The sequence below is a fragment of the Syngnathus floridae genome, chromosome 3 (assembly GCF_059516105.1).
Source record: "Syngnathus floridae isolate MCC-2025c chromosome 3, RoL_Sflo_1.0, whole genome shotgun sequence".
In the NCBI taxonomy this organism is placed as follows: Eukaryota; Metazoa; Chordata; class Actinopteri; order Syngnathiformes; family Syngnathidae; genus Syngnathus; species Syngnathus floridae.
In genome coordinates, this window is record NC_142415.1 from 22516791 (window position 1) to 22542021 (window position 25231).

Genomic DNA, 25231 nt, shown 5'->3' on the forward strand with positions numbered 1-25231 from the left:
ATAATGTTCAGTCAGCGATAAAGACCGAGGAAGAGAGACTTCCGGTTAATAGCATCGCGTGTGAAAAAGAAATCAAATTAAGCTCGTTGTTCAAGACAAAGTTTGGTCATCACACCGTTTTGTTTCAGGTGATTTATTCTTTCGTTTGCTGTTTATGACTTCGCGATCGTATAGTGCAATCCCTTTCCGTTCCGCGCTCTACGAATGTCACAGCGGCGGGCGCATTGCTGTAGTAGGCTTGGTTCCTTTCCCGGTTCTCCTTCACTTGCTCCCCGGTAACCCCTTTTAGTTGCAGTGGCAAGTTGGAGATCGGCGGCGGCAGGCTCGATCAACAGAGCGCAGAGGCGTCGCTCGCATCAGCTGACCTGCAGGCAGGCAGGCAGGCAGCGCGTGAGCGTCCAATGCGGAAGTCAGCCTCGGCGCCTGTCAACCAGCCATGGTGTTCGAGTCTTTGGTCAGCGACCTTCTCAACAGGTTCATCGGGGACTACGTGGAGAACTTGGACAAGTCGCAGCTCAAGATCGGAATCTGGGGAGGTGAGCTCAATTCCACCGAGCCTATAGCCGAGCCGAGCCAAGCCGAGCCGCACGCAGCCAGACTCCGTCCGTTCGCTTGCCTCGCTTGTCCAAACTCGCGTGCCTTTCTACAAACCATGGACAATTGGGCAGACTTCAGCAAGGGGTGGCGGCGTGCGACAAGGTCTCCTCTCAAGGTCTCCTCTCAACCTCGGTCCTCAAACACGATTGACTTGGACGCGTCGCCTCTTGTTGACCATTGGTGGGCGGGGTGGGCGAGGGACGCAATCGGACTTGTTTGGCTTGCGTGGCGAATCCAAACTCACTCACTTCTCTCTCTCGACACCCAAGCGTGAATTGCACGAAGCAAGCTTTTATCGCGTCTTCGGTCAAAATGTCACAACGCAAATGTGTCCATTTTCAACTCCGCCGTCCAAACTTGCTTGTCCGTCGGGCAATTGATTGAATCCCCGGAGCACGCAATGACGGACATGCAACAAGGGCTTCTCGGAACTGGAAAACAAGTTTTGCGTCGAGCGCGGTGGTAGCGCGTGTGGGCAAGGAGAGCCGCGGCCGCCGAGAGACAGAGGCGGTTTTCTTGCCTGCTCCCGTTCGTTAAAAGAAAAAAAAAGCAAGGACTGGTCAAAAGTGGCAATCCCACGCTGGCTCAGCATGGCCGTTGTCATTTCTTGCAGGAAATGTCGTCTTGGAGAACCTGCGAGTGAAGGAAAATGCGCTGGTAAGTTTGCTTGGCTTGTTTCCTTTTTGCGCCACCGCCAAACGTCTGATCGGGACGCCTCCGTCTCGTCTTGTCTCGTTCCGTCCCGCCAGAGTGAGTTTGACATCCCGTTCAAGGTGAAGGCCGGACAGATAGGTGAGTGCGCTCCCTCCCTCCCTCCCTCCCTCCCTCCCTCCCTCCCTCCCTCCCTCCCTCCCTCCCTCCCTCCCTCCCTCCCTCCCTCCCTCCCTCCCTCCCTCGCGTCGCCGCGTTCACACTGGGAACACCGGCCGGCCGGGCGTGTCGAAAACCAGGTGTGTCGAAAACCGGGGGTGGAATTTGGAGGAGCCCATCAAAGCAAAGAAAGAACACGGCGGGAAGTGCGAGTGCCGGCCTCTGTTTCGCCCTCTCCATTTCTCTCTCTCTCTCTCTCTCCCATCTGCGTTTGTCGGCGTGTGGCAGGCACGCTGACCTTGAAGATCCCCTGGAAGAACCTGTACAACGACGCCGTCGTGGCCACGCTGGATGGCCTCTACCTGCTGCTCGTGCCCGGCGCCAGTAAGTCACGCGCCGACTAATCGGCCAGTCGAGTTCACCGGCTCTGGCCAAAGCCGTTGAGTTTTAGCGTGACCCTGGCGACGTAAGATGAGGATTCCTAAAAAAAAAAATCAAGTCATCCCGACCGAGCAAGGGAAGAAGCAAAACGCCCAGCCCGGCCGCATGTCTCACTCCACGAGGCGCAACGGCGTGGTGACTTTGCGTGTGTTGCGCACAGCCATCAAGTACGACGAGGCCAAGGAGGAGCGCTACCGGCAGGAGGCCAAGCAGCGGCAACTGCAACGTATCGAGGAAGCGCTCCAGATGGCGGCCAGGCGAGGTGAGGAAGGGAGGGAGGAAGGAGGGAGGGAGGGATGAGCGGCATCTGTCAAATGCCCCTCTGGTTATTGTCTGGCTATTGACTTGGAACGGATTTAGGAAGGTGCAAATGCAAAAGAGCCTTGACATAGTCCATGGCAGCCAGATGAATGGCTAAAGTCGTCGCTTTGTCTTTGCTGCTGCTGCTGCTGCTGCTGCTGCTGTTCTTTTCTGTTCTTCTCTTTTCCCACTGTCACGCCAACGCGCTCACACTCCATACGTCAAGGAAATGGCGGATCTCCGCCTTTGGGCCCAAAAGGTCAGAGGGCCTTTGTTTGTTTTCTGAAGATTTGCTCTTGTGTTCACGCTGCCTTTGGCGTCAGCGGCACCAAGTGGCGAGCTGCTCTTGGGTCTGGAAAGCCTTGTCTGTCAGGAGATGTCCAACGGTAATGTAGCCTGAGCGTGCTCAAGACTTGCTTGTGTCGCCACGTTGGACTCTGCGTGTGTTGCGCTGCGGTCGGGTCGCCGTCCGTGCAGTGTGTCTGACCCGGGATGCCTCCCTGCCTGCGTGCCTTCCTTCCTTCCTTCCTTCCTTCCTTCCTTCCTTCCTTCCTTCCTTCCTTCCTTCCTTCCTTCCTTCCTTCCTTCCTTCCTTCCTTCCTTCCTTCCTTCCTGCCTTCCTGCCTTCCTGCCTTCCTGCCTTCCTGCCTTCCTTCCTTCCTGCCTTCCTTCCTTCCTGCCTTCCTTCCTTCCTGCCTTCCTTCCTTCCTTCCTTCCTTCCTTCCTTCCTGCCTTCCTGCCTTCCTGCCTTCCTGCCTTCCTTCCATCCTTCCCTCCGAGCCCACTCTGCCACGGGTTGTACGGGCAGGCAGCAAACGGCCCCTTGTCAAAAGGCTGAAAAAGCCAAGAACTTTTGGGGGCATCCGTCCGTCCTTGCGCTTTATCGTGCCACCGATTTGTCATCGCTTGTCGTGCACTCGCCGCCGCCGCCGCCACCGCCTTCCCTCCCTCTCTCTGGCTCGCTAACCACTGTCTCTTTGTTTAACGCTGCGCAAGTGCCAAAAGGATGTCCAAAAGACAAAAAGCACAAAAAAGCTCTGCGGAGGTTGAAACGCAATCGCGCAGGCAAGTCGGGTGAGTTGAACCACAGTTGCGCCACAGCCACAAACGCTCCTCGGCTTCGTACGTCTCGGCGCTCCCGTCCTTCAAGTGAGACGGCCGCAGCCGTGGTGAGCTTCCTGCCGCTTGTTTTCAGAGAAAGCCCAGGAGGAGAGGAAGGACTCCTTCATGGAGAAAGTGGCCACGCAAGTCATCAAGAACCTGCAGGTGAAGATCAGCGGCATCCACCTGAGATACGAGGACGACGTGAGTTTGCCTTTGCCGCTTGGTCGTCCGTCTCACTTGAAATCCACTCGGCGTCGAGGCTGCTCGGTCGTCAACCAGCGTTTTACCATCGACGCAAAGTTTGAGCTACAGGTCCACTTCAAGATCTCGGCCGGCCCGCTCACGTCGACCTATGCGTGCCTTGCAGGTGTCCGACCCACAGCGCCCCCTGTCGGTGGGAGTCACCCTGGCGGAACTCAGCCTCCAGGTAGCGCCCACCGCCGGCGGTGCCTCTGCCCGGTCGCCCTTCCAAAGCCGACCTCCCTTTGTTCTCGCTTACTAGACGACCGACGACAACTGGAAGCAATGCATCCTGAACGAAGCGGCAAAGATCACCTACAAGGTAAAGCGCCGTCCGTCAAAGGCGGACGGGTCCGGCCGGCCAAATGTCAACGGCGACTGCTTTGGATGCCTCAGCTGGGCCGCCTGGAGTGTCTGTGCGCCTATTGGAACGTAAAGAGTCAAATGATGTGCCGAGGATCGTGGCGAGACATTGTGGTGAGCTAGCTTCCACGTTGACAGAAGCCCCACCCGCAAAGTTTCGACCGCGTGTTTTTTTGCAGGATGGGCTCAAGTGTGAAATCGCCAGCAAGGACCGGGAGCCGCCTCACTACCACTACAGTCAGTACACGGGCCTGCCTTTCTTTATGTGCACCCGGCCGGCCGGTCGGAACTTTGTGTTTGTTTGCCTGGAACTAGCTCTTGTTAACTAGCAGATGTTTGGCGGCAGGGCAGGGCCGGGCCATTCCGCTCCCGCCGCTTTTCTCAATTCCGATCCAGAGCACCGTCCCATTTATACGTGTGACTAGACACCCGTGGAAATGTTTGCAATGTCATATCATCTCATTCACTGCCACTGACGGCTGTAGAATTCAAAGGTCCGTTTGAAGCGGGCCAGCACCAGCAGCGAATGGAACGTTCCGTTCAACATTTGCGTCGGCGTCGCTTTCAGAGTGGCCTCTTTTTCTTCCCCAGTTTTCAAGCCCATCTTCGCTTCGGCCCAAATGCGCATCAACCCCAACGCCGAGCAGGAACTGGACTCCCCGAAAGCCCGAGTGCACCTGGAGGTCCAAAACATCGACGTCCAGATCACCAAAGCTCAGGTGACGCAATGGTGAAATTGCGCCATCGTCTCCGTGACGACTGACCGTGTTTGTTTGGCGCCCGCCGCTCCAAAGTACGTGACCATGGTGGAGATGCTGGAGTCCGTCGACCGCATGGTGAGGAACGCCCCCTACAGGAAGTTCCGGCCCGACGTCCCGGTCGGCGCCGCCGCCGCCGCCATCTGGTCAGTGCCGTGCCCTCGTTCCAGACGCAAAAGCGTTGAGCTTTGGCCGCGTTTGGACATGGCAGCCACCTACTTGCCGTCACATTCTGCGATGATGCGTTTCCATTTGAACCCGTTTTGGGTGGTGTTGTGGCTTCCGACGAGGGTTTGCGCGCTTCCAATCGGTTCAAATTGCAGCCCTCCCTTCTTTTTCTTTGTTGACGGCATCAAGTGTGTGTTTTCCTGCCCGCACTAGGTGGCGCTACGCCTTCAGCAGCATCCTAGAGGTTCACGTCCGCCGCTCGCGCCGCATGTGGTCCTGGTCCAACATGAAGCAGCACCGCCAGCACGTCAAGGCCTATAAGACAGCCTACAAGAGCAAAATTCTGAGCCAGAACAAGCCGGGCCCCGACACCGAAAGCCAACTTCAGGTTCCCGAAGCCTACGCAGCGCCTGGCCGGCCGACCCGCAAGCTCTTGCACTCATTTGGCATACTTTGGGCTTGTACCAGGACCTGGAGAAAGTTCTAGATGTCTTCAACATCACCTTGGCTCGACAGCAGGCCCACATGGAGGTAGAGTGCAAACTCAAGATGGGCTCAAGTTTTTTCATTTGTAAAAAGGTTGAGCAAAATGATTTTGTAGTTTTTGTACAGTTTTTTTTTTTTTTTTTGTGGACCTGATGAGCGCTCCCTCCCTCCCATACCCAATGTAGCCTGAATTGGCAAAAAACAAAATGAATGAGCTACAAATGAAAATGTGTGACGACTGGCGCCTGAACCCCTCCAGGTGCTGCGCTCGGGACAGAAGCTCGCCGCCAAGAAGGCTCGGGGGGCCCAGAAGCAGGGCGGATTCTTCAGCGGCTTCTTTGGGCGCAAGGCCCAGAAGGAGGAGCGCGAGTCGGACGAGCCTGAGGGTCGGTAGGGGCGCCGGGGGTGGGGGGCCGGTGGGGGGGCGTCGCCACCGTACCGAGCCTTTTTCCATCACGCCGAGCCTTTCTCCACCACGCCGAGCCTTTCCCCACCGTGCCGAGCCTTTCTCCACGCTGGTCCTCAGGCTCAGCTTTGGACGGCATCATGACGGCGGAGGAGAAGGAGAAGCTCTACGCCGCCATCGGTTACAGCGCCAGCTCGCGTGACCCGGCCCTGCCCAAACAGGTACGAGGTCGCCGGGCGGACCGCAAACTTTCCAAGCGGACTGGCGTAGAGACCGCTCCTGACTGCTCTGCGGTGTCGCCTCCAGTACGTCGCCGTGGAGCTCAGCTTTCGGCTCCTCCGGACCTCGGTGACAGTCAGAGAGCAACCCGGCGTTGCGGAAATCCTCCAGGTCCAGATGACTCAGCTCGGCACCAAAATCTCCCAGAGACCCGGAGCCCAGGCCCTCAGGTGGGTGGCCTTGCTTCCTTCCTTCCTTGACGAAATGCCGTCAGGGCTTTCTGGGGCCTGCGTTGCGCTGCGCTCCGCTCCACTCATCTCCACTCGAGGCCCGCCGTGCGTCCTTTGAGCAGGCTGGAGGCGTCTCTGCAGCAGTGGAGCGTGACGGGCCTGGACGCCGGCACCGGCGCACCTTCCCTCATCTCGTCGGCGGGCGACTCGGCGGCGGCTCTGCTCCGCGTGGCCTTTGAGCTCAACCCCGACGACAGCCCGGCCGATCACGTCGTCCGCCTCCACTCGCAGCCCGTGCAGATCATCTACGACGCCGTAAGTTGGCGCGCGCGCCCGGGCGTCATGGCGCCGACGCCCTCTCACGCCTCGGCGCCTTCCAGATGACGGTGAACAGCTTGGTGGAGTTCTTCAGGATGGCCAAAGGCATGGACCTGCAGGTGCTGACCTCAGCGACGCTTTCCACACTGGAGGAGCTGAAAGAAAAGACGGCAGCAGGTGGTGGCGGCGGCGGCGGCGGCGCTTGCCTTTGCCTCCCCTCCCCTCCCCCTTTTGACCTGCTGGCGTCTTTGCAGGTTTGTCTCACATCATCGAGACGCGCAAGGTGCTGGACCTAAAGATGGACCTGAGTCCGTCCTACCTTCTGCTGCCCAAGTCCGGCTCCTACTCGGACACTTCTGAGCTCATCGTGGTGGACTTTGGAAACCTCCAGGTTGGTGCCGGAATGCGTACAAGAGTCGATTTGTGTCATAACAGAGTGAGCGAGCGTGCGTGCGTGCGTGCCAGTTCAACAGTGTTGACGAGGACGTGCGGTCGTCGTCCTTCTCGTCTCTGGAAGAGATCATGGACCGAGCGTACGAGCGATACAGCGTGCAACTGCGACGGGTGCAAGTCCTGTACAGCGAGTCGGGTACGCGCCTGCGAGCCCGCGTTATTACCCCCCCCCACCCCCCACCCCCCCAAACCTTTTTGTAATACTTTGTCCTTAGTTTTTCTTTCCGATTTTCGGCGTACGTGACTCTTTATCTTTCTTGTGCTGTCATACGTTGCGGTCCTTTTTGCCGCGGTCGTATTTGAGCCGGCTCATTTTCCAAGGAGCGCCCGTGGATGAAATTGAATGAAATTTGAAAATGAAGCCGACGGCTTTTGGGCGTCCCTCCAGGTAACGAGTGGAAGAATTCTTCTGGCCAGCACATCCTGCGGCCCCTGGACCTGACGCTTGGCCTGTCCAAGTGCATGGTGGACAAGGACGCCCGGATGCCCAGGTAGGCGCCCGGATGGCCAGGTTGGCGCATCGCTGGCCTGCCATGACGATGAGCCGCTGAACCTCGGCCAGAACGTCATGGTGTTTTGCTCACAAAGTAAAGACGCAAGAATTCAGCCCCCGCCGCCGCCGCCGCTCTGCCTGCCGCACGCAGGTTGAAGCTTTCGGGTGAGCTGCCTCTAGTGCACATCAAGATGTCGGACGAAAAGATGCGCAAGGTGGCGGATCTGCTCGGCAGCATCCCGCTGCCCCGCCCGTCCTCGGCGCCTTCCACGCCCGCAGACAAGGTGTGTGTGTGTGTGTGTGGGGGGGGGGGGCATTCCGTTGTTTGATTTGGGGAGAACAATCTAGCGGGAGCGAACGAGCGAGCGGGACTTAACCCTCGTCTCATTTGGACGCTTTTGGGCCGTATTTGGCGAGCAAATGCGCCACTCGGGCCCCTTGATCGTCTTTCGGCGCATTGACCCAACGTGGGCGCATTCCCTGCCGCAGGTGCCGCCGACTATGTCGTCAGCGGGAGCCCTCGCCCTCCATCCCGCGCTCCTGAGCGTGGCCGAGACGGGTAAGACGGCCGCCCCGCTTCCCCTCCTAAATTGCCGCCTGATCTAACGGCGCCCGTCAGATTCGGACAGCAGCGACAAGTCACCGGAGGACGAGCCGGGCCGGCGCCGGGCCCCGGAGGAGCTGACCGACCTTCAGTTCAAGTTTGAAGTCAAAGAGGTCTGCGGCGGGAGGGCGGGCGCTGCGGAGCACGGCGAGTCGAGCGGGCGTGAAGAAGGCACGTTTCGGCCGTGGCCTTCCTTCCTTCCTTCCGTCAGGTGCTGCTGGAGCTGACGCGGCAAGCCGAGCGGGAGGAGACGGTGCTGGCGCTGGCCGTTTGGCAGCTGGGGGCCCGGGGCGAGATACGGACCTACGACAGCAGCGTCTCGTCCTACTTGAAGAGAATCGCGCTGGACTACTGCGACACGGCAGGTTTGAACGCACCCCCGTTCCCTGGCCACCTTTTGGTGACTGCAGCATGTTGAAAAGCAGAGCCCGGCCTCGTCGCTTCAGTCGCTGCGCGGCGCCGGCGGCAGCGCACCCAAACATCGCAACAAACAAACGGCGGCTCTGCTCTGCCCTGCTCTGCTTTGCTTTCAGACGACCGGCCTCTCCACCTGATCAGCTGCTCGGAGCAACGCGACGCCGAGCTTCTCAAGGTGGACTTTATCAAGGTGAGTCGGCCGACTCCCGCGCTTCCAGGCCAAAGGCGACTCCTCTCCCTTTTGCCCCGCAGGCGGATCCCAGCGGGCCCGCCTTCCGGACGCTCTTTGACAACACGGAGCAAACGCTCAAGGTGAGGGAGCGTCTTCGGTGACGACCGATACTATGTCTCGCGCGTAAACTTTATCCCCGCCTACGGATGACATTTGTACACCGCGACGAGGGCGGGCGCGTGCCGATTGCAAAGGCGGGCCCGCCCGGCCGGCCGGCTGGCTTCCTTGTGCTCAATTGATGGCACGATGGCAACCGTGCCTTGTCCCAGGTGGAGTTTTCCTCTCTGGACTTTCTTCTGGACGCCCAAGCCTTGCTGTCGGCCACGGAGTTCCTGTCGGGCGCCGTGGCGTGGCGACGTCCTTCCGAACGGGGCGACGTCAGGAAGCCGGCGGACATAGATTGGGACAGGACAGGTGCGGTCCAAATGGGGCGGCTTTTGCCCAAACTAATATGCCACGCGGGAGGCAAAGACGCCCGCCACAAGTGCACCTCGACATTGGTCCAGCCCAGTGCAGCTTGTTATCTGGTGGCGCAGCGCGGTCGTACACCGAAAGGAGGCCAGGCGACACCCGGCTTTTTTCCAATTTCTCCCCCTCCCTCCCTGCCTCCCTCCCTGCCTCCCTCCCTGCCTGCCTCCCTGCAGTGCGCAAAGGCGTCAAAGACACAGACGTGTTGAGCCTGAAGTTGTTGGCCACGCTGGGATGTTTCCACGTGGAGCTGAGCGACGACCGGCGCAGCATCGCCGACATTCGAGTCAAAGGTAGGCAAAGTCTGGCAAAGCCTCAATGTTGCCCGCAACGGCCGCTTTGGCGGGCACCGGAGGCCGGCTGGCGACGGAGCGTTTGGACAGCGTGCGTCTGCTTTTTGCTGGCAGGCATGGACGCCTCGGTGCTGGTGCGGGCCCAACGGACGGAGGTGTCCGCTCGCCTCCGGGACATGGTGGTGACCGACGTCGACCCCAAATGCATTCACAGAAAGGTAGGTCCCTTTTTGCAAATCCTTCATTTCAGTTCCTAATCGATTCACCAGTCAAAATGGCAACGGGAAAGATGCGATGGTCACTTCCAAAATGAATGCCGTAGAAGGGGATCAAGGATTCAGTTGATTTTTCTTTTTTCCTGATTTTTGTCAGGAGAGTGGAAAAAGGGAGTCCGACCAACAAAACCGTGACCATTTCAAACTATTGAAAGCAATTGCAATTGAGTTGAACAATTTTGCACATTCAAATCATTTGTACGACATCGTGGCTGGTGTGCTCAGGCCGTGTCCATCATGGGCCAGGAGGTGTTCAGCTTCAAGCTGCATTTGTTTCCGGGGGCCACCGAGGGGGACGGCTACTCGGACACGTCCAAGGTGGACGGGAAGCTCACCCTGCGCCTCGGCTGCATCAAGATGCTCTACTTGCACAAATTCCTCATGTCGCTGCTGGTCAGAAAAAAGGCGTCGTTTTGGCCCGCTGCCCTCACCTGACCTCGCCTTACCTGACCTGACCGGACCTGACCTGACCTTTGTCCCCTCCCTGGCTGGCTGCGTTGCTTTGTTCCCCCAGATGTTTGGCGACAAGTTCCATCCGGCCAAAGAAGCGGTGAGCGCGGCCACGGCTCAGGCGGCGGAGAAGGCGGCGTCCGGCGTGCGCCACCTGGCCCGCAAGAGTTTCCGCCTGTCCACAGACATCAGGCTGAAGGCGCCGCTCATCGTGGTGCCGCAGTCGTCCGCCTCCCGCAACGCCGTCCTGGTGGACCTCGGCCTCATCACCGTGTCCAACAGCTTCAGCCTCGTCGTCTCCCAAGAATCGGCGCTGCCCGCCGTGGTGGACAAGATGGAGATTCGGCTCACGCAGCTCAAGCTCTCCAGGTAGCCGCTCGCTCGCCAAACGGGAAGCGCAAACGACAGCAACGCCGCCCTCCCTCCCTCCGCAGAACGACCCTGAGCGGGGACTCGTCTTGGACCCCGGACATCGAGATCCTGGAGCCTACCGACGTGGAGCTGGCCGTCACCCGAAACATGGCATCGGCCTGGTTCACCCAGATCCCGGGCGTGCACGTGCAAGGAGTCCTGCGCTCTCTGAAGGTAAATGTCCAATCACACTCAGGTGGCGTCCTGTTGACGCTTTGCGTGTCCGCCAGGTGAACGTAGGGGAGGAGGACCTGGCCATGCTGATGAAGGTTCTGCTGGAGAATATCGGCGAGGGGAGTCGGCGAGAGCGCGGCGAGGCGCAGGCCGGCGGCGGGGCTCCGGGTGAGTCATGACGGGACGGACACCAAAGTCCAAACCTCGTGGGAACCATCGGGGCGCTCTCTTTGTCCCCAGACAAGATAGAGCTCGGTGAGCGGCCGGCGGCGACGGGGCAGGCGAGCGACGGTGAGCCAGAGACCGGCGGTGATCCGGAGACCGGCGCTGATCCGGGGCCCGGCGCTAGCGGGGGACCCGGCGACAACGCCGTCGACATCCTACTGAACTTTGAAATCAGACAGGTAACGGGAGGGGCCTGGAGGCGCTCGCTCGCTCGCTCGTTCGCTTCTTTCCTTTTGTCTTTGTGCGAGGGGCTAAGGCGGATGAGGGAGGGAGGACACTTGGGAGGGAGGGAGGGCTGGCTGGCCGGCCGGCCGTTGATGGCAAATATTTGGACACTCAGGCAAGGCAAGGCAACTTTGTTTGCGCAAAGCAGCGGCCGGCCGGCTTATCCCAAATACTTGCAAAAAAAAGCAAAGTCAAACCCAAAGGAGCTTTCTCAGTGGACGAGCGGCGCGGCGCGCTAGACGCGGCCCAATTGCAAGCGTTTGGACTCTAGCGGTGACGCGTCGCCTGCGCTTGCTCTCCGAGGTCCTGCTGAGCCTGAAGAAGAAGGTGGACGACAAGGCGGCCGAGATGGAATGTCCCTTCCTGGTGTTCCGGCTGGCTCACTTGGGCACGGACGCCAAAGTGAGAAAGCACGACACCTGCGCCACCACGTACCTCAGCGAGATGACGCTCACCTGTCTGGAGTTCCCAGGTAAGCGTCGGCACCGATGACAACTTCTTTGCAGCTAGCTAGCTAGCCAGCCAGCCACATCCGAACCTTCCCTGCCAATCCCGCGGGGCCTGACCTTCCCGGACGGCTCCTCCTTGTTGTTGTGGCGTGCGTGCGTGCGTGCGTCTTTGATGTTGTCCTCCTAAAGATTCCGGCGGCCATCCCCTGCGTCTGGTCAGCTCGTCGGCGGGGCCCGGGGCCGAGCTACTCAAAGTCCAGTACTTGAAGGTCGAGACGCCACGGAACCTCTCGCGGTCTTTTGCGGAGTCTTGACGTCTCGCTTGTGTTCAGGCCGACCGCGACGGCCCCAACTTCTCCAGCGTGTACAAGAAGACGGAACGGATGATCAAGGTGAGTCACGACACGCCACGCCGCGCCACGCGACAAAGACTCAAGGCGGGTCAGGTCGCACAAAGGGAATGTCATTCTGCTTCCTCCCCATCCGTTCTGCACCGCCGTCAACAAAAAGATTCCGATTGGCACGAGTTCCTCTCTCCCTCCCTCCCGCACGGAATGACATGAAATGAAGCAAAAACAATTTTGACAATCCAACGGTCTGGACTCTCTCGCTCGCAGGTGACCTTCAGCTCCCTGGACCTCACGCTACACACGCAAGCTCTCCTGTCGGCCGCCAACTTCCTGTCGGGCGTCACGACGTCTCCCGAGAGGACGGCCGGGCCCGAGACTGAAGATGGCAAAACGACAGGCGCCAAGTCCAGTAAGTCCTCCCGCCCTGCGGATGGCCTTTGTGGGTCCTAGCAGCAGCACGTTTGCCGCCAGACCCCGCCGGCGCGTCACCCGAGCTGGCCCAGATCATCGGTCTGAAGGTGATGCTGGCTTTGGGGGCCTTCAATGTCCTGGTGTGCGACCAGAGCGGCGACATCGCCCACATCCAAATCCAAGGTAGCCGTTCCCTCTCTGCCTTGGCTTCTCGCTGGCTTGGCTTCAAGGGCTTTCCGCGTCCGACAGGTCTGGACGGCTCGCTGCTGGCGCAGGGACCTCAGACCCACGTGTCGGCACGCCTGAAGGACTTTGTGGTCCTCAACGTGGATCCTGCCAGCGTCCACAAGAAGGTGGGTTCAGAAACGGGCAGGCGGGCGCTGGCGACTCAAAGCGTGAAACCAAACGCTGGCTCTGGTCTCCGTCCGTCGACCGGTCGGTCGCCTTCCTTCAGGCCGTCTCCATCGTTGGGGGGGACGAGGTGTTCAGTTTCTCGCTGAGTCTGACTCCCAACGCCACGGAAGGCCCCGGCTACGCCGATACGTCCAAAACGGACGGCCGGGTCAAGCTGAACGTGGGCTGCATCCGGGTGGTCTACCTGCACAAGCTGGTGGTCGCCCTCCTGGTGGGTTCCCGTCCGTCGGGTGGGCGTTCTCACACGCCCGATCGACTCAACAGATTTGCCGGAGCGACCGACTCGAGGCGTAACCGGTTACTCCCCTTCAGCTGACCTTCTTTCTGCTCTGCTCTGCTCTGCTCTGCTCTGCTCTGCCCTGCCGTACGGTGTCGTTCCCCCGCAGAACTTCAGCAATAACTTCCAGACGGCCAAAGCGGCCGTGAGCGCGGCCACGGCTCAGGCGGCGGAGAGGGCGGCGTCCGGCGTCCGGGACCTGGCTCAGAAAAGCTTCCGTCTGTCGGCCGACATCAGGCTGAAAGCGCCTCTGGTGGTGCTCCCCCAGTCGTCCGCCTCCTACCGGGCCCTGCTCATGGACCTGGGTCTGATCACCGTGTCCAACTCTTTTGCTCTGCTGCCCGTGGACGGATGCCCTCTGCCGGCCGTGATCGACAACGTGCACGTGGAGCTCACGCAGCTCAAACTGTCCAGGTCGGCGGCGGCCGGCCGGCAAGCCGACCGGGACAAAGTCGAGCTTGTCATCTGAAGCGTGTCGTCCGTCCGTCAGGAACTGCTTGGACCCCAGCCCGGGCGGAGCCTCCTCCAGCGAGCTTCTCCAGGCAGTCAACCTGAAGCTGAGGGTCAGCAGGAACTTGGCCGCGTCCTGGTACGACCAGATGCCCGCCGTGGAGGTGGACGGCGACCTCAAGCCCATGAAGGTGCCTGGGAACAAGAGTGAACGGATGGCGGCGACCCTGGATCCCATCTGATTGGTTTTCCGCCTGTAGGTGGCGCTGAGCCAGGAAGACCTGAAGGTGCTGCTGCAGATCTTGACGGAGAACATAGCGGAGGCCGACAGCCTGCGGCCGAGCGACCCTAGAGCGGGAACGGCTTTGCCGCTCGGCCAACCTGCGGGCCCTCACACAGGTTGTGGCGCCCGGCCCGGCCCGGCCCGGCCCGGCCGGCCAGCCGCCCGCTCATCTTCTCCTGCATATTTCACGCTGACATCCGCACATTTCTTTTGGATGTTTCAGCAGGTGGTGCTGGCAAGCGGGTCACCTTGGATGAGGACCAGGATCAAAGTGCAGAGTCCATCAAGTTCAATTTCAGTATCGAGTCGCTCGGATTGGTTTTGTACACGGATCGACCCGCGCAGGTTGGTTCGCATGAGCGCTCGGGGTGGTCTTTCCTGGAGAAAGCAGGCGGGACTGCCGGAAGGTTTCTCACTCGCACCTCCGCTCAAACCAACGTGTCGCCCGTTGAGGTGGTGCCGTCCGGATTGCTTTCAGGCGACGCTGGCTCAGGCTTTTGCTTTTTTCGTTGTTTTGCGCAGTCTTCGGACCAGGAGAACCTGCGTCTGGGCGAGTTGGCCCTGCACCTGCTCAAGGCCTCCGGGAAGGTCTGGAATAACGGCAGCATGGAGTTCAGCACCATCCTGACCAACTGCACTTTGGACGACCAGAGGACGGGCGTGCGCAGGGTCACCTCGCGGTAAGCGGCCGATCCTGCACGAGTCCGAAAGGTCACGTCACGGCGGGGCGGCGCCCAAAAAATCCAACCGCTCGACCCCGTAGGATGGCTTTCGGGGAAAGCAGGATCTGTTTGGGTCCCGGTTCCAAAGAGGCTCCCGTTCCTGGGGGAGCGAGCCACCCACTTGGATCCCGGCGAGGTCAATGGCAGCCAGGCGCTTGATGTGCTTCCGCTCTGGGTCCTCAGGATGGTGAGCCGTCAAGACTCGGAGAGCTCCGATCCCATGATCGACGTGACTTACCGGCAGAGCGGCGAGCGCTCGCTGGTGGCCGTCCTGCAGAAACTCTACGTGTGCGCCAGCGTGGAGTTCCTGATGGCCGTGGCCGACTTCTTCCTGCGGGCTCTGCCGCAGCGGCCCCCCCCGAATGCTGCGCCGAGCGCCAGACCGGCAGCCAGAGCGGTGGCGGGACAGCGGACCGAGGAGGCCAAGGCCGGTAGGGAAGTCTGCGCTCGCTCGCTCGCTCGGACCAGGAGAACCTGGTCGCCGGCCGGCCCGTAATCCGCTTCTGGCCTTCTCAGCGTCAGCGCCGAGGACCAGCGTGCGTGCGGTGGTAGTGGACCCGCAGGTGGTCTTCGTGGCCAGCCTGATGAAGGCGGACGCCCCGTCCCTGGTGGTGTCCTTCCAGTGCGACCTGAGCCTGGAGTCGGAGGGCGGAACCCAGACGGCCAAGGCCCATCTGCGGACCCTCGGGGTCCTGGCCTGCCCCCTCATCCGCGACAAGGAGGACAAGACCGTTACCACGGTTTTGAGACCCTGCTCCGTTGTCGTGCAAGCCGAAAGAGGTCCCGGCCAACCACTGAGCGGATCCGTCACGGTGGAGGAGGTCGTCGTCAAGGTTTGTACCAAATAAAAGGGAGAGACCCAATGCTTGTCACGCACACATCTTGGTGTGGTGAAATTTGTCCTCTGAATTTAAGCCATCCCCGAGGGGAGCAGTGAGCAGCGCTACCGCGCTCGGGAATCCTTTGGTGGGTGGTCTAACCCCCCAATTCCAAGCCTTCCCTTCCCTTGAAATGCAGGTTCAAAGTTCGGGATGTTGTCGGTTCCCGCTTTCAAAGTCAACCTCGTCGTCGTTCTTTGGCTCAGATTTCGCCCTTCATCCTGAACACGGTCAGCACCATAATGGCGGCGGCGGCGGCCATGCGACGGGACGGCGAGCGGACGGAAGAGCAGCGGGGGGAGGACCTCAAAGACCTGTGGCTCACCAAGAAGGTCCACGCTTGCAACTACTGGTTCCTGGGCGTGGAGCAGGCCACCGAGGTCACCGAGAACTTTGGCGAGCGGGAGGCCCTGAACGTGGGACAGCGTTTTGCCGCCCAAGTCCAAGTAAGCTGAGCCAGAAGCTGCGTGCCGTTCCCAGTGGCTTATGCTGAAGGCCGACCGGCCGGGCTTCACAGGTGATCCGGGTGACCCTGGAATCGGGCCTGGGCCACCGAACCGTCCCGCTGTTGCTGGCCGAGTCCTCCTTCAGCGGCTGGGCCGAGAACTGGTCGTCGCTCTTGCAGCTCAAAGGCAATATGACTCTGGAGGTAAGCGCTGGCGAGAGCCGCCCCCTCCCCTCCCCTCCCCTCCTCGGTGGACGCCTTTGGCCGACGGCGTCCCGGCCTGGTTGCAGGTCAACTACTTCAACGAAGTCCACGCCGTGTGGGAGCCGCTGATTGAGCGCCTGGACGGCGGCGCGCGCCGGTGGAGCCTCCAGCTGGAGGTAATTGCTGCGTGCAAATTGTTGCTGTTTTTTCCCAAGAAGAGACTTTTTGCTTCCGCAACTGTGAAGATGCGACGGACGGACGGACGGACGGACGGACGGCTCGGCTCCGGCGAGTGCTTTGAGACCCGTGTGATGTGTTGTGCGCCCGCAGATGAAGACAAATCCCGTCCAGGACAAAAGTCCGGTCCACGGAGACGACTTTGTGATCCTTCCGGAACCGTGCACGGCCGTCAACGTCTGCTCTGGCGACTCCCTGAACGTCACCCTGTCGCGCTGCGGCCTCAACGTCTTCAGCAACCTCGCCAAGGTCCAAAGCGGCATTTTCTTGCAAGCATTTGACTCCAAACGGACCACCCGATTGTGTTGCGTCCAGGCCTTCAACGAGGGCGCGGCGTCCACCTTTGAGCCGTCCATGAAGGAGAAACCTCCGTTCGCCATCTTCAACGCTCTTGGCATCCCGCTCCTCGTGCAGCACAGCGCCAACTTGAGATCGGTGGGGGCGGCGCGGCCCGGGAAACTGCACGAGCTGCCGGACCAGAGCAGCGTGGAGCTGGAACATTCCGTCTCGGAAGCAAACTCGTCTCGGGGCAAACTGTCCGCTCTGCAGCGGCAGGAGAGCTGCTTGTTTCACCTCACCGTCGGTCAGAGCATTTCTGGCTATTCCTCCATTACGCCGCCAATTTCTTCCCCGCCCGAGTTGGACGGAAAGTCGTCGAGTCTCTTTTAGGCGGTTGGGCTCTGATGCCGTTGCGCTCTTTCTGACCCGGCAGTGCCCTCGGGCTACAGCGAGATCACCGGCGTCCCCGTGGACAAGCCGGGCCGCCGCCTCTACAACATCCGCGGGCCCGAGTTACAGCGGGCCGTGTCGCTGGTGGTCCAGATCGACGCCGCCGACGGCAACAAGCTGGTGACGGTTCGCTCGCCCCTGCAGGTACGTCCTCGGCCGCCCGGCCCGGCCCCCCCCCGCCCCGTCTCGCTCGCACAGACGTTTGACCGGTCGGTGTTCCAGATCCAGAACCACTTCTCGGTGCCGTTCGCCATCCTCAAGTTCTGCCCGTCGACCCGCAGCCTGCAACCGGTGGGAGTGGCCCAGCCTGACAAGGAATTCCACATCCCGTTGGACGCCTACAGGTGCAATCGCTTGATTGATTCGATTGTAAGAAATGATGGATACCAATCAGAAGAAGAAGAAGAAGCCATTTCCAAAAATGAAATGCCAATCAATTTGGCTTTAGACGAAGAAGAAGCGAGCGGCCATCTTCCATTTCCAAACATGAAAGCTTCATTGCAGTTGAATTCATTTCAAATGGTGCAACGGACAAATGTTGGCCCCGCCTCCTTTGCGGCCGCAGGTGTGAGCTGTACGTGCGTCCGGCCTCGGGTCTGCCGTACGGCCCGTCGGCCACGTGCGTGTCCTGGAAGGAGGAAGTGCACCGCAGCTCGGAGGTGCGCTCGCTGCTGCAGTGCCCCCCGCTGGAGGCTGGCGGCGGCGGGGCGCTTCCCCTGACGGTCAGCACGCTGGCCGCACCTGACGCGCTCAACCACATCGGCAGCCGCGACGAGGATGACTGGGACCCGGCCTACGTGGTCCACCTGCACCCCGTGGCCACGCTCCGGAACCTGCTGCCCTACACCTTGCGCTACATGATGGAGGTAGACAAACGCCAGGCCAGGCCAGGCCAGACCAGACGAGGAGCACTGGTGCCGCCGGCGCCATGCCATGTTATGCCACGCCACGCTTGCCTGCAGCCTCCGTTTGCCCCTTCAGAGCTGCGCCGACTCTCACGAGCTGACGGAGGGGAGCGCGTCGGACCTTCTGAACGCCCGCCTGTCCGGCGAGATGCTCTCTCTGGTTCTGCTGCGCTACCTGGGCCGCGACTGGCACGGCCACCTGCGCCTGGACCAGAGCATGCCCGAGTTCCTGGCCGTGCGCCTGACGTGCGACTCGGACGACCGAGCCACTTTGGATCTGAGCGTCCGCGCCGCCCCGGCGCCGGGCCGCCTCTTGCTCTCCGTTTTCAGCCCCTTCTGGATAATCAACAAGACGCGCCGGGTCCTCCGGTACCAGGCGGAAGACCTCAGCGTCAAGCATCCGGCGGACGTCCGAGACATCGTCCTCTTCTCCTTCCGCAAGAAGAACCTGCTCGGCAAGAACAAGGTGAGAGCGCGCCGCTCTCACCCCATTGGAGACCGACCGAGCGACCGACCGACGGGGTCAGACTCCGCACCGACAGCGTTCGCGGCTCCCTCGGCACCCGAATCGTACGGCCGCTTCTTTTCTCGCATTTTCTTACTGTTGCCAAATTGACTCGGGTCACGTGACGGCAACCGCCTGACCGGTCGTCTGTCTCAGAGCCGATCGATAGACTTTGGTCTGGCGGAAATAAGATGGCGCAATTGGATCAGAAATAACGCTTGTTGTTTCGGAGCCTGTTCCAAAGGCCGGCAGCGAGAGCCTCAATTTCAACTTGAGCCAAAGTTGGCCCCATTCAAGCCAGAGCAACAGAGTCCAACCTTGTTCTGCCCTTGCGCTCTTCCCAGCTTCAGCTGTGCGTGTCCACCAGCTCCTGGTCGGACGGCTTCTCCCTGGACACGGTGGGGAGTAACGGCTGCGTGCGTTGCCCCGGCAACAACAAGACGGACTTCCTGGTGAGACCCCGCCCCTTCTTGAGGCGACGTGACGTGATGTGACGTGACGTGGCGTGCCGTGGCGTGGCGCGGCGTGACCTGGCGTGATGTGCTTTGCATCTGATCTCGCACCAGGTGGGCGTGAGCATCCGGATGAGCAGCTTCAACCTGACCAAGATGGTCACCATGAGTCCCTTCTACACACTGGTCAACAGGTCCTCCTTTGAGCTGGAGGTCGGCGAAGTCGTCGGCGCCGCCACCAAGTGGCACTACGTCCCCTCCGCCGAGGTCAGTGCGGTTCCATTCTGAAGTTGTCGCCTAAGGGTAGCCGTGGACGCTGCGGCCGGGAGGGAGGGAGGGAGGGAGGGACGGAGAGAGAGAGGGAGGGACTGCTGTCCTTTCGTAAACGTTTGCCCCAACATTGCAAATGTCCTTCCGCGGCTTTCCAGTGCCTCCCCCTGTGGCCCGAGAGCGCTTCGGGCAAGTTGTGCGTGCGGGCGGTGGGCTCGGAGCAGCCGTCCCGCTTTTTCTACTTTGACCGTCAGGACAACGGCACCCTGCTCGCCGTGGACACGGTAGGAGGCGTCGGGCCGACCAACCGACTGACGGCTGACGACCGACCGACCGACAGATAGACGACGACCGGCCGGCCGACCGACCGACCGACCGACCGGCTGACTCTTGTGACTTTGCGCGCAGTGCGGCGGCATCACGGTGGACGTCAACGTGTCGGACCACTCGGCCGTCGTCGGCTTGGGCGACTACTACGAGGGGGCCGCCCCCGCCCTCCTGCTCAACCACACGCCCAGGGTGGACATCAGCTACAAGCAGAGGTGGGATCGGATTTGGATTTATTTGTGGGGTCTCGTGCCTCCTTGGCGAGCGTGGGAGGCACATTCCAAAGCATTTGAATGAGCTTAAGTGATTGATGGATTGATTGATTCCAAACTCCCAACGGTTCTCGCTCGATCAAGTCCAAGCAAGCGCTGTCTCCTTTCAGCGGGTGTTGCCACGTCCACCAGCTGAAGCCCGGCGAGGCGCGACGCTTCACCTGGGACGAGCCGACCGGCCTTCGAAGGCTCAGCTGGAGCTGCGCCCGACATTCCGGAGAGACCGACCTTCTCAAGGTCCGCCTCCTTTTCCGTACCGTAAACTTCCACGTGGCTGCCGGCGGACTACAAATGACCCCGGTGCTTGTGGGACCAGGACGAGGTGGGTCAGTTCTCGTACGACGGCCTGTCCGAGGTTCACTGGGTGTCCTTCCTGGACGGCCGTCAGCGCGTCCTGATCTTCACCGAAGACGTGGCCGTGGTGACCAAAGCGCGGCAGGCCGAAGAGCTGGAGCAGTTCCAGCAGGAAGTGCACGTCTCGCTGCAGAACCTGGGGCTTTCCCTGGTGGACAACGCCAGCCGGCAGGAAGTGGCCTACCTTGGCATTCCCAGGTCTGTGTGGCTTTGCTAAATAGAGCTGATTGAAGTACTTGCTGCTGTGGCAGCAAAGCAGGACAATTCAAAAGTGCATGCAACCAATTTTGCCAGGTCCAAAAGATATTAAGTCAGGGATTTCTTTTGTCTACCACTGGGGGGAGCACGCGTTCCAACTCTTGACGCTTTTCCTTTGGCCGTTGTATTTTTCACTTGCGCTGAGCATGTGTCTCTGCGTGCCTGCGTGTGTTGTGCTCAGTTCTGGCGTGGTGTGGGAGATCAAGCGGAAGAATCGTTGGAAGCCGCTGAGTCAGAAGCACATCAACCTGTTGGAGAAGACCTACCAAAGCGTGCAGAGCGGCCAGTTGCCGGCCGGTTGGACTAAAGTGGACGCCAACCTGGAGGTGAGTTGGCCGGGCCGGGCCACGCCACGCCACGCCACGCCAATCGCATGACGTGTCTCTGCTCGCCAGGTGAACCTCGGCGGCGCCATCATGGCCATGCGGCAGCCCTTTTCCTGCCCGCTGCGGAGGAACTTCCTATCGGGCATCCAGGTGGAGTTGAAACGATCTCAGCACCAGCGGAGCCTCCGGGCACAACTGCACTGGCTGCAGGTGGGCGCTCGCAACAGCCATTTTGGCTTCAACTGTTGTTTGGGTGAAGATGTGGGCCCTACTCGTGCATGCACGTGCGCGCGTGTGTGTGTGTCCAGGTGGACAACCAGCTTCCGGGCGCCATCTTCCCCATTGCGTTCCACCCGGTTCCTCCTCCCAAGTCCATCGCTCTGGACTCAGGTGCTCTTGCCGTGACTTGGTCTCATGTCGTTCTCCTGCCCGCTTTGCCTCCCTTTAACCGTAAGCTCGGCCCTGGCAGAACCCAAGCCCTTCATTGACGTGTCCGTCATCACACGCTTCAACCAGCGCAGCAACGTCACGCAGTTCAAGTGAGTGTGCCCGTGCCGTGCCGTGCCGTACCGTGCCGTGCCTGTCAAGCTTTGGATGTGCGTGTGCATTCATGACATGACATGGATGACATCACCAAATGGACAGTATGGACGATACCCTGTCTTTCCAGATACTTCATGGCATTGGTCCAGGAAATGGCAGTGAAGATCGATCAAGGCTTCCTGTCGGCCATCGTGGCCCTGTTCGGCCCCGCGAGTGAGCCCCGAGCCCGAGGACAGAAGGTAAATCCGTCGGCCCACTGGCTTGTATCGGATCACCCGAAACGCCACCTGTATAGATTTCACAGGATGGCGACAGATCACTGCTTACGTCTAAGTAATCTTCCTCAGCTCGCTCCAATCCACAAATGTCACGGGCCGGCACGAGCGTCCGCCCGTCCGACCGTCCGTCCGTCCGTCCGTCCGTCCATCCGTCCATCCATCGATCGGCTGGCTCTGTGGCAATGACAAAAATGGACTGGGCTCTTTTCTTTTTGTTTCAGAGTCATCTGATCCGGCCAGATGTGGAGATGCTGGAGGCTGAACTGATGGAAAGTTCTCTGAGTGACTCGTCAGGGCTCAACTTCTTTGAGCACTTCCACATCTCGCCCATCAAGGTACGGGCACGCGCACGCACGCACACACACGCGCGTGCACGCTAACAAGCGGCCACACACTGAGGGAAAAGGTGCGCTCCAGCTGCACCTGAGTTTGTCGCTGGGCTCCAGCGGCGGCGAAGCCTCGGGCCAGGCCGCCGCCGCCGCCGCCGCCACGGAGTCGCTCAACCTGCTCCTGAAGAGCATCGGAGCCACACTGACCGACGTGGACGACCTCATCTTCAAGTGAGCGGCCGGTTTCCGGCAGGCAGGCGCCCTCGGCCCCGATGATAGGCTCTGATCGGCCGCTGTGCTCTGCTCGTCTCCCCTCCCCACAGGCTGGCCTACTTTGAGGTCAAGTACCGCTTTTACCGCAGGGACAAGCTGATGCGGGCGGTGGCGCGACACTACAGCCAGCAGGTTGGCATTAAGTGAGGCGCTTCCCTTGGCCCGGCCCGGCCCGCTGATGGCAGCATATGTTGCCGCCCGCAGTTCTTGGCGCAGATGTACGTCTTGGTTCTCGGTCTGGACGTGCTGGGAAACCCATTTGGACTCATCCGAGGTCTGTCCGAGGGGGTGGAAGCCTTCTTTTACGAGCCTTTCCAGGTACGCCGGCTGCGCTGCCGCCGCCGCCGCCGCCGTGCTTGGCGGCGAGAATGACTCGCCTGTGTCTTTGTGGCCCCAGGGGGCGGTCCAGGGCCCGGAGGAGTTTGCCGAAGGTTTTGCCATCGGAGTGCGGAGCCTCCTGGGTCATGCCGTGGGTGAGAACGGCAAAGAGCCGCTTGCAAGCGAGGTGGCCGCTTTGGAGCATCTGAACGGTGCACCTCTCCCTCCCGACCGCAGGTGGAGCCGCAGGCGCGGTGTCCAGGATCACCGGCTCGGTGGGCAAAGGCCTGGCGGCCATTACCATGGACAAAGAGTACCAACAGAAACGGAGGGAGGAGATGAACAGAACCCCCAAAGACTTTGGGGGCAGCTTGGCCAAAGGCGGCAAAGGACTTCTCAAGGTGGGTGCTTCTCGCTCGCGTGCCGATGCTAAAGCGTGTATGCGTGCGTGCGTCAACGCACAACGGCTCTCCTTCTGCAGGGTGTCGTCAGCGGAGTCACCGGCATCGTCACCAAACCGGTGGAGGGTGAGTGGCATCCCATTCAAGCTGGCTGGCTGGATGGCCGGCTGGCTGGCTGGGCGGCTGGCCGGCCGGCCGGCTGGCTGGCCGGGCGGCCGGCTGGCCGGGCGGCCGGCTGGCTGGGCGGCCGGCTGGCTGGGCGGCTGGCTGGCTGGCTGGATGGCCGGCTGGCTGGCTGACTGGCCGGCCGGCTGAGCGTCTCACCTCTCTGCCTTGCGCCGACGTAGGGGCCAAGAAGGAGGGCGCGGCGGGTTTCTTCAAAGGCATCGGCAAAGGCCTTGTGGGCGTGGTGGCCCGGCCCACCGGCGGCATTGTGGACATGGCCAGCAGCACCTTCCAGGGCATCCAGAGGTACCTACCCTGGCGCTCTTTTGCAGCCTTCAAATGGTGGCTCGGCAAATCGGGAAAGACGCTTGCTTGTCTTTTCATCGTACCATGTTCCTGGCGTCGCTGTGGTGTTTACGCGTGTGCGTCTGCGCACGTCAGGGCGGCAGAGTCCACGGACGACGTCGTCAAACTTCGTCCCGTTCGCCTGATCCGAGAGGACGGAATCGTTCGGCCCTACGACCTCACCGAATCGGAAGGCTTTGACCTCTTTCAGGTGAGCGCCGCCGCGGCCTCCGTCGGAATCCATTGCCTCGTAAGCTAGCTAGCTGAACGCTAAGCCCAAAACGAGCCGTGCTAGCAGAAGTGGAAATCGTAAGCAACAAAAGCGGCAACTATCATTTCTAGTCGAATGCGGTCCTCCTTGTTTCTTGCTCTCCTCCATCCATCCATCCATCCATCCATCCATCCATCCATCCATCCATCCATCATCCATCCATCCATCCATCCATCCCTCCATCCCTCCATCCCTCCATCCATCCCTCCATCCATCTCCTTGCCCCAACCTAACACGTTGCTTTTCTGTGTCTTTAACTGACATGCAGCGGGATGGCGAGTAAAAAAAAAAAAAAAAAAAAGCTGCTTGGACTTTTGCGTCTTTTTTTCTTGCCAAGATGTCCATGTGTGCCATGTCTTTCAATTCCTTCTTGAGATAATAATTTGCCAAAGTATCTTTGTAAGTCGGCGTGGTGATCTTTTCTTTACCGTCTGCCTGCGGGAGCATCAATAAAGTGTGCAGAGGAAGGACACGTTGTGCGTGCGTGCGTGCGTGTGTGCGCGTGCCTGTGCCTGCCTGCCTGCCTGCGCCCGGCATCTATGTATGCTTTTGAGCTGGCGTTTGCGGCCACAGCGTTCCGAGCTCAAGCTGGAGGGCGAAGTCTTCCGAGACGGCTGTCCCGTTCCCGGACGCAGGAAGACCGACGTGGTCATCACCAGCAGGTAGAGCCGCTCTTTTTGTTTTCTTTTTTGTTGTTGTGCCGTGCTGGCCTCACAGCGCTGCCTGGCTGCAGGAGGGTGCTGTGCGTCAAGGAGATGGACTTTGTGGGCCACTTCAACAAAGAGTGGGAGTGTTTATTTGAAAACTTCTCGTCAGCTCCTAGCGTCAGCGGAACACGAGTCAACATCTACTGCAAGGTGAGCAGCGACGCAACGGGACGACGTCATTGTTACGTTGTCATTGTGGCGCGTCTTTCAGGAGCAGCGCAAGTTGAAACTTCCCAACAAAGACGCTCACGAGTCGACTCGCAGCATCGAACTGAGAGATGAAAAGGCAGCCCAGGTACTTCCCGCCCTTCTGCGTGCGTATGGCGTGCGTGCGTGCGTGCGTGCGTGCGTGCGTGCGTATGGCGTGCGTGCGTGCGTTCTCCTCCCTCACCGCTTACTTACCCTCAGAGGATGCTGGCGTCCATCTTGGACGCTCAAGCGGCTCACCGGCAGCGTCGCATGAGCCGACAAAAGTCGCAACGCTTCGTCACGACCGGCGAAGCGTGACGGAGGCGGGACTTCCCCGCCGCACATTAGACGTGACCAAAGTCCCAGGTGTTTTTTTCTTTTTTGTCCTCAAGTTCAAGATGATTTTTGGTGGATGAATGGTAACAAAAAAAAAACAGAATGCGCAATGTCAACAAACATAAGCCAAAAAGTGCGAGTGTCTTTATCCACTTGTATTGAGGGGCTCTTTTTGTATGTTCTATTCCGGAGGCTTCTGACCAATGTTGCCAAGGTCTGAAAGACATTTGACGTCGTATATTTGGAAAGAATCTGTTGATTGTGTCATGATAGCTTGAAGTAAGTGCATTGATTGTTTCTTTCTTTCTTTCTTTGTCAATAAAAGACGAGTCAAGCCAAAATGGACAGGGTTGCCATTCTGCCATGTGGTTTTTGGAAAGCACACGGTATGCAATTGC

General features: G+C 60.2%; 1 protein-coding gene across 1 annotated transcript; it reads left to right on the forward strand.

Annotated features, from left to right (window-relative positions):
* vps13c (vacuolar protein sorting 13 homolog C) lies at positions 1 to 25178 on the forward strand. Its single transcript, XM_088370267.1, has 86 exons — positions 1 to 128; positions 290 to 536; positions 1211 to 1254; positions 1347 to 1389; positions 1696 to 1791; positions 2009 to 2110; positions 2472 to 2534; positions 3145 to 3222; positions 3344 to 3453; positions 3620 to 3679; positions 3755 to 3814; positions 3889 to 3969; positions 4035 to 4092; positions 4447 to 4574; positions 4650 to 4759; positions 4995 to 5169; positions 5250 to 5312; positions 5527 to 5653; positions 5794 to 5894; positions 5980 to 6122; positions 6245 to 6437; positions 6503 to 6617; positions 6695 to 6831; positions 6906 to 7029; positions 7282 to 7384; positions 7538 to 7670; positions 7876 to 7945; positions 8006 to 8103; positions 8202 to 8355; positions 8524 to 8597; positions 8660 to 8719; positions 8909 to 9053; positions 9284 to 9400; positions 9515 to 9618; positions 9901 to 10068; positions 10190 to 10494; positions 10560 to 10710; positions 10767 to 10878; positions 10951 to 11114; positions 11464 to 11632; positions 11799 to 11878; positions 11942 to 12001; positions 12227 to 12368; positions 12431 to 12553; positions 12620 to 12723; positions 12825 to 12995; positions 13171 to 13475; positions 13552 to 13702; positions 13772 to 13910; positions 14021 to 14139; positions 14317 to 14474; positions 14700 to 14947; positions 15033 to 15349; positions 15601 to 15840; positions 15912 to 16043; positions 16130 to 16219; positions 16374 to 16529; positions 16596 to 16863; positions 16993 to 17153; positions 17232 to 17353; positions 17575 to 17875; positions 17991 to 18380; positions 18764 to 18871; positions 18986 to 19138; positions 19300 to 19425; positions 19550 to 19683; positions 19851 to 19977; positions 20057 to 20292; positions 20534 to 20678; positions 20748 to 20888; positions 20987 to 21068; positions 21148 to 21217; positions 21349 to 21460; positions 21721 to 21834; positions 21917 to 22059; positions 22152 to 22233; positions 22306 to 22419; positions 22499 to 22574; positions 22657 to 22820; positions 22901 to 22946; positions 23168 to 23291; positions 23427 to 23541; positions 24175 to 24263; positions 24335 to 24458; positions 24520 to 24603; positions 24717 to 25178. Exons 2-86 carry the CDS (start codon positions 437 to 439, stop codon positions 24813 to 24815), a joined length of 11223 nt encoding a protein of 3740 aa, XP_088226393.1. The 5' UTR covers positions 1 to 128; positions 290 to 436; the 3' UTR covers positions 24816 to 25178.
* The last annotated feature ends 53 nt before the right edge of the window (positions 25179 to 25231 follow it).